A 14,514-nucleotide genomic window follows, 5' to 3' on the forward strand; every position below is an offset into this window, starting at 1 on the left:
GAGGTCAGGTCCTGATGATGGATGATCAGTTCTGGATTGTTCCAATTCATCTCGAAGGTATTTGATTGAGCTCCATCATTCCAGAGAACACAGTTCCACTGCTCCACAGCCCAGTGCTGGGGGCTTTATACCCCTCTAGCACACCCCTTGGGCATGGTGACCATATGTACATGTGTGGCTACTCCAGAGCATCCCATTGTGTTGGCCAGTGCATTTCAATGGATATTATACAAGCTGTTTCTGTGCAATTGAATCTTAGTTCACTAATTATAAGGGGAGTCTGGATATGCTTGGATGTATTAGCGTTGTATTATTTATTAGGATGATCTGGTTTGTTTCTCCTGCATCACTGGGATGAGCGGGATTGTTTCTCCTGATGACAAAATTTTTCTTTTTCATTCATCCCCTGGAGTTTTATTCCTTTCACAGAATTGTTTGTGACAACTCTTTGTAGATCAGAAAGTGACACTGCAAGAATATAAAACAGCAGAAAATCTTAATCATAATCTGAGAGTTTGATGCATTAGATTAAACAGAGTGAAAACTCCCACCCTAATATTATCAGTAACAAAAGAAACAATCAAGATTTTCAATTCACCACTCAGCAAAGCATTGTAAAATAATATGTCACTATCAGGGAAATTGTTGTAACTAGTAGCTGTAGCCCCTGCAGTTTTATGAAATGTAGCTAATAGTTGTAGTGCCTACAAATTTTTGTGTAGCTATAGCAATAATTTTAGCTACAATTTCGCTATAGACTTCAGGCAATCAGCAAAGTCTGAATGACAGAACGTGGTTGACAGCTGGGCTGGTGACTACTGCGCAATCCTGAATGAGCCGTGGACAGCCTGAACAAACGAAAAAAGAAGAGATGAAAATGAAATCACCTTGGGAGCAACATTTTATGGCTCTAAGTATGTCTCAGTATGTGCTGATAGTTCAGGCTAAAAATATAAAGAAAAAGCACAGACTTTATTCTATTTTAAGCTTTAGCTCAGCTATAGCCACTTTTCAGTGAGTTTCTTGTAAAACATCTCTCAATGTTAGACATTTTATGAGGCTGAAGTTGCTTCTCATCCTCCAGCTTGTTTGTCCCATTCCACCTTAAATATAATGTTGCGCTATTTAAGGTGGAACGGGAAAATTCGAACGAGTGTCCGGAGAATGAGAAGCGGCGTTCATTTTACGAGTTGTTGCAAATTAAACATATCAGGAAACTTGGACTGATAATAAATACAAATAAGTCCATCCATCTAAAAAATTATCTCTGTTTGTCTTAAATGTTTCTCTGTCGTCTCATTATCTGCGTTGCTGTGTGACCAGCAGTCTGCGTGTCAGTCTTCAGCAGCAGTGGAGAGATTATTAAGACTTGATTCTCACCCCAAACAGAGCCGGAGTCACTGATGAGAAGACTAAACATTGAGACTAAAGTGTTTCTGAAGTTTAATTAAGACTCTGTACATACACTGATCAGGTATAACACGATGACCCCTTTGTTGTTTCTATGATAATTGTCCATTTTATCAGCTCCATTTACTATATAGCTACAATTACAGGCTGCAGTATATCTGTTTCTCTGCATACTTTGTTAGTCCCCTGTTCTTCGGTGGTCTGGACCCCCTCACAGAGCAGACACTATTTGGGTGGTGGATTATTCTTAACACTGCATTAACACTGATGTGGTGGTGGTGTGTTAGTGTATGTTGTACTGGTCTGAGTGGGTCAGACACAGCAGTGCTGCTGGAGTTTTTAAACGCTGTGTCTACTTACTGTCCGCTCTATTAGACGCACCCTGCTCATCTGCTGCTGCACGGTTTGTGTTGGTGGCTCGCGAGCCGCATGCGGCTCTTTGCCTGCACATGTGTGGCTCTTCCATTTACAATTTACAAAACAAATAAATATATATTTGTTGCACGCTTGTAGCATACGTTGGCTTATTTTCCATGTTGGAAGAAGCCAAAGTCTGTTGCCTTTGTGATGCTACACCCTTGCCCTCCCCTTACAAGGAGAACGTCACAGCAGAACCACACACTGAGCCAAGCTACTAGCTATCCAACCGCTGAAACATGGCAGCGTCGGGCAAATGTAAAGCCAAACGAACACAAAACCTTCTTACCAGAGTGGGAGGATTTGTATTTGTCTTATTGAGCGGAAAGGGAAGTCGTTCTGTTTGATATGCCATATGTTGTTATCCAACTTTAAAGCTTCCAATCTTCAACACCACTTTACCTCACTGCATGCCAACGTCGTGGACATGCTGCACTACTTGGACAGACTAAACCTTAATCTCCTGGGGAAATAAAAGATGCTACTTGATCTAGTACAGTCAGCATTTGCATTTGTTAACATACTCATGCAGTTTAAAATTCATCTTAAAAAGGGAGAACTAACAATTTCCAATCTGTGTCAAATGCAATTGCCCAAGCAGCTAAGGTCCTAAAAGGGAGAACTGCACACTATGCAACACTTCTTGAAAGTCTGCAACAGAGCTTTGAGGACAGATTCCATGATCTACAGCTGAAAAGGCCACAAATTACATTCCTTGTTAACCCTTTTGCTGCTGACTGTTTGAAAGCCCCATTGGTGACAGATGAAGGTACATCTCAAATGGAGATGATTGAACTTTTTGAAGATGACAGACTCAGGTCTGTACTGAGTGAGGGAACCCTGGAATTTTGGAAAATCGTGCCTGTGGGGAAGCATCCCAATGTAAAATAAGTTGCACTGAAGCTCCTGTCAATGTTCGGCTCAACCTATGTTTGTGAATCAGTATTTTCCACCGTGAAACATGTGAAATCAAAGCTTCGCTCTGCTCTTACTGAAACACATGTGAAAGGACTGCTTAGAGTAGGACCAACTGAATACAAGCCAGATTTTAAACAGATTGTAGAAAACAAAAAATGCCAGAAGTCACACTAAACTCATCTACATGACAGGTACTAAAATGGATTTAAAAACTATAAATGTTTGTGTAAGTATAGCCTGTGGCTCCTAGTAGTAATGAGCATTTTTTTTCTGGCTTTTGGTGTCTGAAAGGTTGGCCACCCCTGCTCTAGTCTTTCATCAGTGGTCATAGGACGCTGCCCACAGGATGCTGTTGGCTGGATATTTTTGGTTGGTGGACTATTCTCAGTCCAGCAGTGACACTGAGGTGTTTAAAAACTTCAGCAACACTGCTGTGTCTGATCCACTCAGATCAGCACAACACACATGAACACACCACCTCTATGTCAGTGTTGAGAATGATCCATCACTCAAATAGTACCTGCTCTGTGGGGGTCCTGACCATTGAAGAACAGAGTAAAAGGGGGCTAACAAAGTATGCAGAGAAACAGATGGACTACACTCTGTAATTGTAGAACTACAAAGTGCACCTGTACAGTAAGTGGAGCTGATAAAATGGACAATGAGCGAAGAAACAAGGAGGTGGCCATAATGTTATGCCTGATCAGTGTATCTTGATGAAATGTTTAAATTGGAGCGGTTTTATTTCAACAGTTTCCACAGTACAACATTTTGCACAAAATTCTCTGGTTTGTATTAGGTTTTTTTTGTTGATTTTTGTTAGGAAAAACCTAGAATGATTGACTTTGCCTTTAGTCTAAATTATTGTTGGATAGCATGGCTTTGGTTGTATAAGTCTGATTGTTGGTCACACTTAAACTTACTTTTGGTGATCTTGTTGTGTATTTTCAGCTTTTCAATTGTATGTTTCTGGCGCATGTTTAAATACAGTGTCTTGTTCTCAGTTGGGCTTGTTTGGTGTGTCAGGTGGAGATTCACAAACATTTTGACAATCACGCTTTCAAAGTAGCTAAAAAGTAATTTCAAAATGTAGCTAAATTGTAGCTAGCCTCAAAATTTGGGAAAGCTGCTACAAAGAAGCTAACTACTAATTTTTCTGTAGGTATCCCAACCCTGATCACTATAATGATAAAATATTGTCATATTGCCCACCCTTATTGAGAATCATGCTTATTATTATTCATTGTTTTATATGAATATTTATATGAATATACTGAAAATTGTGAACCGAATTTTGACACTGCAGCAGTTTTGATATACCATCATAATTTTCACCATGGAATACATGGTGATTACTGCTATATTGTCCAACTCTAATTCCATCCCGTCAAACCTACGAACAATTTATCTACCCACAGCTCAGTTATCTTTTTATGAAACAGAGCCAAATAGTTATAAAATAAAATGTGTTTTTTAGAATATGAAAAGTTAAAAGAAAAAATAATAGAGTTATGCAAAAGATGGCCATCTGTGAGAAATGTAGTGTGCTGTTGATAGGCTGAAACTTATGTATGAGGTTTGATGCCTATGCCTTGTAAATTCAAGTGCTTTTTGTACAGGGGCATTTATGAAAAATGAAAGTAGAATAGCTTAGAATAGATTCAGGTAGATGGGTGCTGTCATTTGAAATGTGGTTCTGTGCTGCAGGTCAAGAACTGAATGTTTCTACCAATTTGCTACCAAAGGTTTCTACTTTAAAGGAATATGTGACAGAAAAGCAACAGGTTTTGGCCAAAAGACAGAAGATTGATGGGGTGGTGGAAGGATAAGTACAGAATAGATCTAATGGATCTGAATGTAACTATTCAAGCAACATTTTGATTATTTAATTGATTTTTTATTTAACTGATACTGCTATGAATTTCTCACATTAAAAGGCCCATTTTTCACATAGTTTGTTTTTGTTCCCTGAAGATACTTATGACTCTGTGAGGTTTTATGCATTAAAAACAGCTGCAATTTACAGCTGCAATTTTACATTACCTTTATTATATTGCCTAGAATTACTCAGGCTGTTATACATAAATGTATACACAAGACTGACATATATAAATGATCTATGCTCTGATAATGGCTTGTTCAAAAAGCAGTCTAGGTTGAAATCCTCATTGGGGATTGGGGAAAAAATAAATATTGTCCAGTCTTCTCAGATGTCTGGGTGGTTGTGGTTTGCTTCCCAATAGTCAGGAACAGTACAGTGTTAAATTGTTTTTTGCACATCTTCCATTCCAATAAGACTGTTTGCAGTAAGGGGTGGGCAAAAATATTATATCATTTTCACAGTACATATTATACATAACAATATTTTGTTTTTCTGAAGTTTAATAAGTTGGAACTGACAAAATAGAACCTGTAGTGCACATTTTAAAATACTATATAATAATACTAATACCAATACTACTACTACTACTACTACTACTACTACTACTACTACTAATAATAATAATAATAATAATAATAATAATAATAATAAGGGATGTACAGTTCTTTATGCATGATATCAGCAATATGCTCAGAAAAGTGCATTGTGACATAATTTACCACAATACTGATAAAATCATATTGCCCACCTCTAGTAACCACACTCCACAACATGAATGGTCAGGCTTAATTCCTCTAAGGTGAATGGGCAGTTATATGTAAATGTGTTCATGGTTGTGACATCACTGCTGTGGTGAAATGAAATGTGTTTGTAGTTTAGTTTCCATATGTGGACTGTATGGAGTGAGGAATGAAAAATAATACAGCACAATATATTTATTATTATTAATATCAATAATAATAATAATAATAATAATCTTTATTTATATAGAACTTTATTGATCTGATGTGTCCCCTAGATCCAGTTTTCACTAAGAATTGAACAGTTGCATTTTGAACCAAAAGCTCCTTGATTAAGGCAAGTAAATAAGGCATTGCAGTAGTCCAAATGAGATGATACAAAAGCATGAATAATTATCTCTGAGTCCTGAAAAGAGAAAAGCAGTTTGATCTTTGCAATATTTCTTATTTGGTAAAACCATGACTGAAAAAGCTTTTTAATATGCACTGGAAATTGTATATGAGAATCAGAAACAACACTCTACTAGGAAAAGCATTAACTCCTGATGTGAGTGAACCTCACTCCTGATGTGAGAGCTACCTGCAAATCCCTAGGAATGTTGTCAAGACCAATGACCAGAACCTCTTCTTTCTTCTTTAACCAGACATCATCAAATTTTGGTCATACCAAATCTGTCACCTCTCTTTGGACACACAATGAGCAAACAATGTTTTCCTAAAAATGTCATCAAATATTAGATATGAAATTGTGCATTTGCACATTTATTTTTTTGCAGTAAATAATTCTATGATGTTGAATGTGGTGTAGGTCACCTCCAGGTAAATGGGCATCAGCAGGTTCGCTCACTTCCCTCCGTAAGACAAGATATCCATCGATACCAGCGTGTAGATGAGCCCTTACCTCCCAGTGAGTGTGTGTATGTGTTTATGTATCTTAGCATGTGCATGAAGCATGTAGGTATGTGTACCTGTTTCTTTCTCTGTGAGTACATCCATGTGTCTATGTATGTGTCTGGCTGGTGAGTCTACTCCCCAGCATAATTTAGTTCCAGCCCTTATATAAGACAGATTTTGACTCTAAGGTCTTTAAGATTTTTAACTCCAGGTCTTGACTCCATTTTCTAGTACTAGATGCTTAATCACTGTTAGTTAATTGAACTGTTGATGTTCATTTGGAGACTGAAGTTTGGCCAAATAAGAATTAATAGTGAGCTGGTGATCCCTACTCTAATATTCACACTTTTGTGAAACATTTCTGTATAATTCGGTGGCTAAGATGTGAACAAAGTCATTTAGAGTGGTTTGATGTGTCATAGTGCATTGCAGAGAAATGTTGCGACTTGAAGAAGCAAATTTTGGACACCTTCATATTTTGAAAATTCTGTAAACTTAAGATCTTGATTAGCTAGATCAGTTATAACTAATCACTTTGAAGCAGAAGTTCCCTCAAGCCTCACACACCACTAACCATCCATTGAATTAAACCTCTCAGACTGGGAGGCTCGTATTGACAGTCATGGACGTATCTTCTTTGTGGACCATGTGAACCGGACCACGACATGGCAGAGGCCCACAGGACCTCCTGCTCCGCAGGGTCTGACTCGCTCCAGCTCTATCCAGCAGATGGAACAGCTGAACCGCAGGTTAGAATATTAGCATCATCAGTCTGTTATAGTCCACAAATCTACATACATAAATCGGTACTTATCGATACAGGACAGAGTTTTAATCAGGCATAAAATTGGTCAGAACCAAGAGCACATTGACAAGTTTCTGTTCTAGCCTGACAGATTTGACTGTAGCCATCTGAATTCTGACTGAAACTGACTGTAGCTCCCAAAATTCTATCTGAACTTAACTGTAGCCTCACAAAATTCTGTCTGAACCTGACTGCAGCAGGTAAAATTCTGTGTGAACCCGAGTGTAGCCAACAAAATTCTGTCTATATCCGAATGTAGCTGGCAAAATTTTATTTGAACCTGAATGTAGCTGGCAAAATTCTGTACATATTTGACTGTAGCTGACAAAATTCTGTCTGAATCTGACTCTAGCTGGTAAAATTCTATCTGAACTTCTGCCTAAACTTTGCTGTAGCCCCATAAAATTCTGTCTTAACCTGACTGCATTAGATAAAATTCTGTCTGAACACTGACTGTAGCTGACAAAATTCTATCTGAACCTAATCCCCAACCTGAAGTGTACCAGCACAAACTGGAGATTGATTAACCCTTTATTCATAATAATATTCAGCTTTACAAAAATGTTAAGTAGGAATTAAATCCAGCTGTATAGAATGGCAATATTGTTTGGAAATCCTATAAATCAAGGGTTAGTCTTTGACTTTAGCACAACACTGTATACAGTCAAATATGGAACTCTCTACTTTGAGTCCGACGTGTCCAACATTTTGACTGGTAATTTACATAAGTAACTGGGTCCTTTTTGGAACTAGTTTGGAAATATTCTTTCTCTAAATACAAGCTGTTTGCTGTACCCGTGTCTGCCAGGTATCAGAGCATCCGCAGAACAATGACCAGTGAGAGGTCTGAGGAGCAGGCCATAAGCCTTCAACCTCTTGAAGACATGGATCTGCTGCCCCAATCCATCTCTGGTGAGCTACCAGACACACTACACATTCATACTTTGTGTGATGTTGAGCTAAATAATCACAAAGACATTATTTCATGGTCTGCTTTTTACCCATCTTTACCAGGGGTGCCAGTAATGTTGTGTTGTGGAAAGGAAGATCATCACTGTCAGGGCAATCTCCAAAATTTGTGTTTTTTTTTCTCATTTTATCACAAACATTTTCCTGTTGAACAGGCTAATAGAAGTGCTGTAAAAATACTTGGAATAAATTGTTTCTCCATCAGCTTACATTTAATGTTATGATTGTTTTTCCATTCTTTATTATTCTTCTGGAGATAGAAGGCTTTGGTCTGACAGTAACAAAACACTGATGGGGTGCTTGAACCATATCTTACTTTTCAAAGTAAAGTGGCAAAGCATGTGACACCATGCTGTATGACCTCGGGCCAACACATCTTCCACAGTATAACTTGTGTGTGTGTGTGTGTGCACGTGTGTGTGTGTGTTTGTGTGTGTAGAGTATCATAGGGACAGCTCAATGGCCCCCACCAACTCTCGCTCACGTTTGGCACTGCTGCTTCAATCTCCTGGCGCCAAGTTTCTCTCCAGTCCAGACTTCTTCACTGTGCTGCATTCCAACCCTGTGAGTGAAGGAAACACATAAACTGCTGTTCAAAAGTTTGGAATCAATTCTTAGGTCACTAATTGTTTTTACTAGGCCTGTGCCCTTGTTACTACAGTAAAATCCCCCAGTGATGGTAAAAACTCATTTACATGCAATTTATGACTATAATAAGAAGTATTAGGTAGACACATTCTATTTTCTATTCAACATTCGATTCTATTAGACTCGAGGTTCTCAACCGACCACAAAAGCTTCCACAGCCCACAAAATTTTACCAACCAGATAATTTAAAGTGCAAAGAAATAGACAATAATCAACATGGTAAAAATTGCTTAATTTTATAATATAAAATATAACAATAAATACTGATAAATAGCAAAACATTTTCTGTGACCTAATGAATTAGTGTTGATTGGCAGCTGCAAAATACTGGGTGACATGCTGAAGAAATGAAACTTGCAAAACGAAGTCTGGATCAGTTCAGGAGATTTAGATGCATATTGATTTAGGCTCCTATTGATGGTGTTATTAGTTTGGATTTAGAGCTTTATTTTAAAAAAGACCTGAATATACAGCACAAAGAAGTAGTTTTTCATTTTCTTATCTCAGACATGATAAAGGATATTTGTGAAATGTGACCGTGACAGAATCTGTTTGTCTTTGAGTTCTCTCATGTGATGCTAGCATCTCCAAAAGCAGCTCAAAGAGTTACAGTTACATTTGAGCTGTATATAAGGTTCCAGCTCCTGAATGATGTGGTGAAACTCTCTGTGCTCTTTTTCCTTTTCCAAAATGAAGATGAATAAGGGTAAATGAGGAAAGATGACGGAACTAGTGTCATCGTTGCTCAGTTTGTGAAGAACAAAGGAGATGTTTGTCCTCTAAAGACATTTTTTTGTGTTTCGTTTGTCATGGCACAATAAGGCTCAGGACTCACTGATGTATTTTCTTCGTTTAGGTTTACACTGGGTTTTCTTATTTTTCTCATTCTTAGATATGGTACCTTTTTCACTTGTAGGTGGCATAGCCTTGTGATCTTTCTTTTTAAAAGACCTCATTTGTAACCATTTATCCATGATGGATGAATTTAATCATTATGCTAATATGAAGATAAGCAGTTAGTGTCCTCCTAGTGTATTGAGCTCCAATCACACTGTGTTGCCCTTTGCCCTTCCCAACTGGTGGCATCATGCAATGAAGTAGACAAGATAGTGAGTGGAATTAGCCATGACTAAATTGGACAAAATGACAAAATGTGACAAAATGATAAGCTCTGTTTACAGTTCTTGATCATGATATTTTGAGATTTTTTGAGATCACCCTTTCTAAATTAATAAAGATTAGTTTTATTAAAACTTTACAAAAAGTTACAAGGTTTACCCTGTAGTTTTGGAACTGTCTTCAGCTTCTTGCAACTTATGTGGATTGCATATTAGCATCATTACAGAATATTGTAACAAAATTGATTATACAATGACATTGATGCTTATTCCAAACTTTTGAACAGTAGTGAACATGCTAAAAGTTTAGTTGCTACTGCCATCCATTCCCAAGAGAGTCCAAGAGAGCACAATTGACCTTGCTGTCTTTGGGTGGGTAAGATAGTCCTCCCTCTCTCCCCTATTACTTAGTGCGATACTAGCCAGCACAGGCGTATGTTAGCTGACGTAACAAAACTGGTGGTTAGTGTTCTCCTCCAAGCATGTTTAGCTCTCCAGTGATGTTGTGTTAGCTGCAGTTTGAAATGATGCAGTGGCTTGCTTCATATGACTTGGAGGAAGCTTGTGTTTGCCTAGTGCTGATGGTGTCATGTGAATGGGGGAGTCCTACCTAGTGGGTGGAATTGAATATGACTAAATTGGGGAAAAATTTAAAGAAATTCCCCCAAACAGTTTAGTATCTGAATAAAAAAAATCCAGTGTCTTGGCCACTATAGGAAAGAAAAAATGCATTTTCCTATCTTACAGGTTAGCATCAAACAGATTAATGCCTACTACTCAGTATTAACCCATATTCTATGCATTTTAATGGAAAATACCTTTTAAACACATTTCGACATTCAATCATTCATTCAAAAAAATACTTAGGCAGTTGTATTGTTAACTTAGAGAACACAGCCTGTACATCACTGATGTTTCTTCTTTGTTGTCCTCCAGAGTGCCTATCGCTTGTTTACAAGTAACACGTGTCTGAAGCACATGATCAGTAAGGTTCGGCGTGATGCGCAGCACTTTGAGCGCTACCAGCATAATCGAGACCTGGTCACATTCCTGAACCTTTTTGCCAACAAGCAGCTAGAGCTACCACGAGGATGGGAGATGAAGCACGACCACACTGGCAAGGTATGTGATTCTTTGTTTGTGCATCCCAGGCTGGAGGACTGTAGTTCTCTGCCTGGCCACTTCATTATCTACACTTGCCTTATATCGGCTCCACTTACCATATAGTTTATAGTTCTACAATTTAAGGCTGTAGTTCATCTGTTTCTCTGCATACTTTGGTAGTTCCTTTCCATCCTGTTATTCAGTGGTCAGGATCTCCACAGGACCACTACAGACGGTTGCACAGCTTTGACTGGTGGATCATTCTTAACACTGCAGTGACACTGACGTGGTGGTGTGTTAGTCTGTGTTTTGCTGATATGAGTGAAACAGACACAGCAGTGTTGCTGGATTTTTTTAAACAACTCAGAGTCATTGCTGGACTGAGTATAGTCCATCAACCAAAAATATATATATTGTGGGCAGTGTTCTGTGACCACTGATGAAGGACTAGGGTTAGGGTTAGGGTGACTAATACAATGTGTACAGCAACAGATGAACTATAATCTGTGACTTTACATGTACAGGGTGGACCAACAAGGTATGAGTGTAGCACTGATGTGTCTGATCCACTCTTACAAGCACAACACAAACTAATATGCCACCACTATTGTAGCAGTGTGTTGCCACCCTGAATAGAGGGAATAAAAGACCACGGTAACATCTGTGCAGTTTCCCCACGGAAGGCTTTATCTCGAATGAGGAAAAGTCTGCAATCGCCCCCTAATGCCTAAATCAAGGCATAGCCAAACAATTGCAGATCAATATCATCAGGACTACTGGTAGATTTCAGACTGGATGGAGTAGCCATGTGATGTACTTGCAAATTATTATTTTTCATGAATTTACAATTAGTTTTTTTTCTTTTTTTCACATGAATCACATGAATAATTCCAGTTACTGGGCATTTTATGCACCATTTTTTCACTCTGAAACAAGTGCATCCACCCAAATACCTACTCTGTGTTGGCCCTGTGGGGGTCCTGACCATTGAAGAACTGGCTGAAAGCGGGCCAAGGGGATTGTAAAAACACAGTTTTAATTAAATGGCCAGTTGGTGTATACTGTAAACCTTGTGTAAAAAAGGTCATTTATATGAAAAAAAACATGTTCTTAATTTTAATATACTCTAAAGTTAGTTTTAGACCATTTATATTAATCTATTCATCCTGAAATTTTCACAGAAACACTGAAGTTCCCCTGCTGTTTTCAAAAGGAACATCAGTGTAGACTTCAGCTACGGTCTCATTTTTCTTTCCATGTAATCTAAATGCGGTGTAAATGCATAAAAGTGCAAAGGATTGGAGGTGAATTGAGGTTGTTTTAGCTGAAACTCTATTAATATATGTTTGGCCACAGTCCTGATCCATTACTAGTTTACAGTCCTGTGTATGGTTTTCTTTGGTGTAATTTTAACAGAAGAAAACTCAGCAAAACAGTCCAATCAAAACAAACATTACTGTAGCAGTACTCATGAAACACCAGGTCATTAACTTTACTATTGCAAATCTAAAAGTTATCTGACATGGTCATACTGTGATGTATTTGGAAAATTTAATAATACTCATCAATACCACACAGCACAACCCTAAACAAATAGCACTTAAGATGTTTTAGGCAACCTGTAGCAGAGTTTCTGAAAGTATAATGTGGAATCTTAAGGTATTAAAGTTCATTTAACATGCACACTGTGTCTTTAAGCATTCTTTAATGGTTCTGCATTTGTGTCTATACATGTTCTGTCTCACAGTCATTCTTTGTGGACCATAATTGCCGTGCCACGACATTCATTGATCCACGGCTGCCCCTGCAGAGTTCCCGCTCCAGTGGCCTTTTGGCCCACCGTCAGCATCTCAGCCGCCAGAGGAGCCACAGTGCAGGAGAGGTACTGCGGGTCATCTTGTACTGTTCTAGACAACAGTGTTCTGCTGACTGTAGAGCCATCGTGTGATTATTTCACACTTTTAAAGATGCCAAAATGCTTTACTGCCAAAAATGTACCACTTTTGGTTCCCAAAAAGAAATCTTTCAATGTATCAATAGATGGGCCTTCAAAGAATCACTTTTGTAAATGCAAAGAGCCCTCCACCAGTCAAAGGTGTAAAACACTTCCTGGGAACCTTCTTTTTAAGAGTGAGCTTTTGTGTTTTTCAGGTTGTGGAAGACTTACGTTCCCCGAGTCCCCCAATGCAGCCACGACCTTCCAGTACCTTCAGCGGTTCCAGCCGCAGCCAATACCAAGACCTGGTGCCTGTGGGTATGTACATCTGTACATCCCTCTGAATGCTGTCGAAGCTATGGCCATATTACAAACTGAGTTTTATTTTATATATATATATATATATATATATATATATATATATATATATATATATATATATATATATATATATATATACACTGCTCAAAATAATAAAGGGAACACTTAAACAGCACAATATAACTCCAAGTAAATCAAACTTCTGTGAAATCAAACTGTCCACTTAGGAAGCAACACTGATTGACAATCAATTCCACATGCTGTTGTGCAAATGGAATAGACAACAGGTGGAAATTCTTGGCAATTAGCAAGACACACTCAATAAAGGAGTGGTTCTGCAGGTGGGGACCACAGACTACTTCTCAGTACCTTTCTGCTTTCTGACTGATGTTTTGGTCACTTTTGAATGTTGGTGGTGCTTTCACACTCGTGGTAGCATGAGACGGACTCTACAACCCACACAAGTGGCTCAGGTTGTGCAGCTCATCCAGGATGGTACATCAATGCGAGCTGTAGCAAGAAGGTTTGCTGTGTCTGTCAGCGTAATGTCCAGAGGCTGGAGGCGCTACCAGGAGACAGGCCAGTACACCAGGAGACGTGGAGGAGGCCGTAGGAGGGCAACAACCCAGCAGCAGGACCGCTACTTCCGCCTTTGTGCAAGGAGGAACAGGAGGAGCACAGGAGGAGCACTGCCAGAGCCCTGCAAAATGACCTCCAGCAGGCCACAAATGTGCATGTGTCTGCACAAACGGTTAGAAACCAACTCCATTAGGATGGTATGAGGGTCCAACGTCCACAGATGGGGGTTGTGCTCACAGCCCAACACCGTGCAGGACGCTTGGCATATGCCAGAGAACACCAGGATTGGCAAATTCGCCACTGGTGCCCTGTGCTCTTCACAGATGAAAGCAGGTTCACACTGAGCACATGTGACAGACATGACAGAGTCTGGAGACACCATGGAGAGCGATCTGCTGCCTGCAACATCCTTCAGCATGACCGGTTTGGCAGTGGGTCAGTAATGGTGTGGGGTGGCATCTCTTTGGAGGGCTGCGCAGCCCTCCATGTGCTCGCCAGAGGTAGCCTGACTGCCATTAGGTACCGAGATGAGATCCTCAGACCCCTTGTGAGACCATATGCTGGTGGGGTTGGCCCTGGGTTCCTCCTAATGCAGGACAATGCTAGACCTCATGTGGCTGGAGTGTGTCAGCAGTTCCTGTAAGATGAAGGCATTGAAGCTATGGACTGGCCCACCCATTCCCCAGACCTGAATCCGCTTGAGCACATCTGGGACATCATGTCTCGCTCCATCCACCAATGCCACGTTGCACCACAGACTGTCCAGTAGTTGG

The 14,514-nt window shown here is 39.4% G+C and overlaps 1 protein-coding gene across 2 annotated transcripts in view; it reads left to right on the plus strand.

Annotated features, from left to right (window-relative positions):
• hecw2a (HECT, C2 and WW domain containing E3 ubiquitin protein ligase 2a) overlaps positions 1 to 14,514 on the plus strand; it is a 91,286-nt gene that overhangs the window by 47,312 nt on the left and 29,460 nt on the right. The window contains exons 11-17 of one of the 2 annotated variants that reach the window (XM_017695099.2): positions 6,176 to 6,274; positions 6,860 to 7,010; positions 7,875 to 7,978; positions 8,475 to 8,599; positions 10,738 to 10,923; positions 12,653 to 12,787; positions 13,057 to 13,159. In XM_017695099.2, coding sequence (XP_017550588.1) covers positions 6,176 to 6,274; positions 6,860 to 7,010; positions 7,875 to 7,978; positions 8,475 to 8,599; positions 10,738 to 10,923; positions 12,653 to 12,787; positions 13,057 to 13,159 — 903 coding nt within the window. The remainder of the gene's footprint in view (positions 1 to 6,175; positions 6,275 to 6,859; positions 7,011 to 7,874; positions 7,979 to 8,474; positions 8,600 to 10,737; positions 10,924 to 12,652; positions 12,788 to 13,056; positions 13,160 to 14,514) is intronic. The other variant, XM_017695100.2, reaches the window with a different exon arrangement.

Source organism: Pygocentrus nattereri, chromosome 6, assembly GCF_015220715.1.
Source record: "Pygocentrus nattereri isolate fPygNat1 chromosome 6, fPygNat1.pri, whole genome shotgun sequence".
Taxonomy (NCBI): Eukaryota; Metazoa; Chordata; class Actinopteri; order Characiformes; family Serrasalmidae; genus Pygocentrus; species Pygocentrus nattereri.